The sequence below is a fragment of the Rhinolophus ferrumequinum genome, chromosome 16 (genome assembly GCF_004115265.2).
Source record: "Rhinolophus ferrumequinum isolate MPI-CBG mRhiFer1 chromosome 16, mRhiFer1_v1.p, whole genome shotgun sequence".
Taxonomy (NCBI): Eukaryota; Metazoa; Chordata; class Mammalia; order Chiroptera; family Rhinolophidae; genus Rhinolophus; species Rhinolophus ferrumequinum.
In genome coordinates, this window is record NC_046299.1 from 56,648,400 (window position 1) to 56,651,985 (window position 3,586).

At 42.9% G+C, this 3,586-nt stretch overlaps 1 protein-coding gene across 1 annotated transcript; it reads left to right on the plus strand.

Annotated features, from left to right (window-relative positions):
* The first annotated feature begins 491 nt into the window (after window positions 1-491).
* Window positions 492-1,349, plus strand: LOC117035753 (40S ribosomal protein S4, X isoform). The gene has a single exon (XM_033129742.1). It carries the CDS (start codon window positions 509-511, stop codon window positions 1,298-1,300), a length of 792 nt encoding a protein of 263 aa, XP_032985633.1. The 5' UTR covers window positions 492-508; the 3' UTR covers window positions 1,301-1,349.
* Window positions 1,350-3,586: the final 2,237 nt, after the last annotated feature.

The window sequence follows — 3,586 nt, forward strand, 5'->3', positions numbered from 1 at the left end:
AGGTGAGCTCCATTCTGATTTGTACAGAGGTGACTGAGCATTGTAAAGGGAGAGTGAGAGTGTAGGGAGGGAGACTGAACCGGGCGGAAGTAAAGCCAGGGAAGTAAACAATTATGAAAAGGAGTGTTGATCATTGTAAGTGTGATTAGACCAGCTGTATCTCTAGGTGGCAATAATCTAAGTTAGGATTCTACCTTCCCACAGGGACTGGGAGATAGAAGCCCTGTGCTTTCTGATGATTACATTTCAAAGGAATGGCTTTCAAGTCCTTGAGAAAGACACTCTTGGGTTTTAGGAAATACATGCATATGTATCCAGAAGGGATAGAGGAAGAATTTACAATTGTAATCTTTTTTTTTTTTTAAGTAAATCTTCTAGGAAAGGGGTAGTAAGTGTCAGTGGCCTATGGTCAGGTGTTGACTAGAATAAAATGTAAATTGTGTTGACAGCCTTGAGATTTTTCAGATAAAAACTCAAAGGGGAGGCTCTTTCTGTGCCCGGCGCAGCCATGGCTCGTGGTCCCAAGAAGCATCTGAAGCGGGTAGCGGCTCCAAAGCACTGGATGCTGGATAAACTGACTGGTGTGTTTGCTCCTCGTCCATCCACTGGTCCCCACAAGCTGAGGGAATGTCTCCCTCTCATCATCTTCCTAAGGAACAGACTGAAGTATGCCCTAACAGGAGATGAAGTCAAGAAGATTTGCATGCAGCGGTTCATTAAGATCGATGGCAAGGTCCGAACTGATGTCACCTACCCGGCTGGTTTTATGGATGTCATCAGCATCGACAAGACAGGAGAGAACTTCCGACTGATCTATGACACCAAGGGTCGCTTTGCTGTTCATCGCATTACACCTGAGGAGGCAGAGTACAAGTTGTGCAAAGTGAGAAAGATCTTTGTGGGCACAAAAGGAATCCCTCACCTGGTGACCCATGATGCTCGCACCATCCGCTACCCTGACCCCCTCATCAAGGTGAACGACACCATTCAGATGGATTTGGAGACTGGCAAAATTACTGATTTCATCAAGTTTGACACTGGTAACCTGTGCATGGTGACTGGAGGTGCCAACCTGGGAAGAATTGGAGTGATCACCAACAGAGAGAGACACCCTGGTTCTTTTGATGTGGTTCATGTGAAAGATGCCAATGGCGACAGCTTTGCCACCCGGCTCTCCAACATTTTTGTTATTGGCAAAGGCAACAAACCATGGATTTCTCTTCCTCGTGGAAAGGGTATCCGCCTCACCATTGCTGAAGAGAGAGACAAGAGGCTGGCAGCCAAACAGAGCAGTGGGTGAAATGATCTCTAGGTGACAACGATTGGAAGAGCCTTCGACCCCAATTAAACATGCTATAACATAATGAATTGCCTTTTTGGTGTTGGAAGGGATTGCCTTGTTTTGTTTTCATTTATTGTCATGAGACAAGAGGCTGGCAGCAAACAGCAGTGGGTGAAATGATCTCTAGGTGACAATGATTGGAAGAGCCTTGAACCCCAATTAAAGATGCTACAACATAAAAAAAAAAAAAAAAAAAAAAAAAAAAACCTCAAAGGGGAGGTCTCAGTCATCCTAGGGATGTGGTCTGAGGCTGGAGGAAGCCATGCTGGGGTTGGTCAACCCTCTTAGTGCAGGGTTTTGGACAGAGTCACATTGTGGCAAGAATTCTGTGGTTCTCACTGTGTTTAGGAGCCCTCTGCGCAGGGCATGATGAGACAAGTAAAGAGTTAATAGGAGTGGGCTTGTGAGCTGGCAGGAGGGGACAGGGAAAGAGTTCACAGGAGCGAGCTTGTAGGCTAAGAGGAGTGAGCCTAAACAATAACCACTTGGCTCTGAATCCCCTGGCTAGCGCTGCACCTACAAGCTGACAAGCACCTTACATCCATCATAGGTGAGAACAGACCAGTTCCCAATCGCAATGGCAAACCCCTACAAACTAACAAACACCCATCATAGATGGGAATGGAATGGTTCCCAATTGCAATAGCAAGCGGACATCCATCGTTGATGGGAACAGGGCAGTTCCCAAGAGAAGACAATAATAATGGTAACCTCACTGAAAACTGACAAGCACCCTACATCCTGCTTGGAAAAATATAAAACCCCAGCACTCCTCACCGGTGCAGCTGTCCCCCATTGGACTCTACCCTGGCACAACTCCATTTGCCAGTATCTCTCTCTTATCTCACTGTCTCAGCAGCTGCCTCCATCAGACTGCCCTGGTAAACTTCTGCCAGTATCTCTCTCTTACCCCTATGTCTCTACAGCTCTCCCTCCCAGACTGCCCTGGCAAATTTCAAACAGAACTCTCTCTCTCTCTTTTTGACTTTCAATAAATCTTTTCTCTAGATACTCTTGTAAAGTCTCCAAAGTTCTTTTACATTCTGCAAATGACCAGGGGTTAATTCTACACCAAAACAGGGCACTGGACAGTACAGAAGGGTGAAAAGTTGGGGGATGCTGGGTACTACATTTTCTATAATTCCTGAGTGAGAAAAACATTGCTTCCCGCATGTTGTGATGATCAAAAGGAATAATATATGTGAAAGGACTTGAAAATTGGAAATAATTACTTTTAATACTGAAAATCATAATTGGAGAACTTAGATTCCTCTCATGTTGTGAATTTATGTAGCAGCATAAATGGCCAAGTCCTTTGGGAGAGGGACTCTGAAGGCGAGACCGCCAGTCCTCCTTTATAATTCCTTTTGTAAAGTAATTGCTACTGACTGCACCATGCTTGTTTCCTTGTTTTTTTCCTTTTCTTTTAAGACTGGTTTTTTCAGTTTTAGGCATTGCAACCTAAAATCCATTGCCAACGGAGAAAATGCTTTAAAAAGAATGGGAAGTATGCTTAAAGAGTGACCAACATTATTTCTTTTTAATTTAAAAAGGGTTTTTTTTTTTTTGGAATTAGAGTTTGATATCTCTTACTACTTTTCTTTCCTGCATCCATGAGACATGTGACTTGGAAAACATTCAGTCATCTGACAAAGACTGTGACTTGGTTCCTCACCTTATAGAACTGTTATAGTGAATTGAGGTACTAGTTTATGAAATTCAAAGCTTAATTAATGTAAAACACCTTCTGAATGTGAATGAAAATGCTAGCTGGAGTTGTGTTTTTACTTTGTACTTAATCTGCTCTCCCCAGGAGGCCAGTTGCTGAAAGCTTTTTGAGAGTAATGCTAAGAAATAATGTTTTTTAATAATACCTTCATCTTTTCAAAGTGCTTTTCATGATCTTATTTGATCTTCACAACAAACTGGAGAGCTTGCTGGAGCAAAGGCAAGTGTGCCAAATGCATAGATGAAGAAACAAAGGCCCAGGAATGTTGTGTGCCTGTTAACTCGAATGCCACAAAGTACACAGCCCCAGTCAGAAGGTAGAAGTATCTGTGTAGACCACAGCAGGGATGGGATGACTATCACAAATTCATAGTTAAGCTTAACATGCCCAGTGCAATGCTTGGGGGATCCTTGTTTAGGGGTTAAAGTGAGGTTACTACTCAACAAATTGTTTAATATCCCATAAAGGAAAACAAAAACACAATGTTTTTTTTTTTTTTTTTTTTGAAGGATTTA

What these genes read in the sequence shown, in the direction of transcription:
- LOC117035753 (XM_033129742.1), top strand. Translation starts at nt 509, where the DNA reads ATGGCTCGTGGTCCCAAGAAGCATCTGAAGCGGGTAGCGGCTCCAAAG.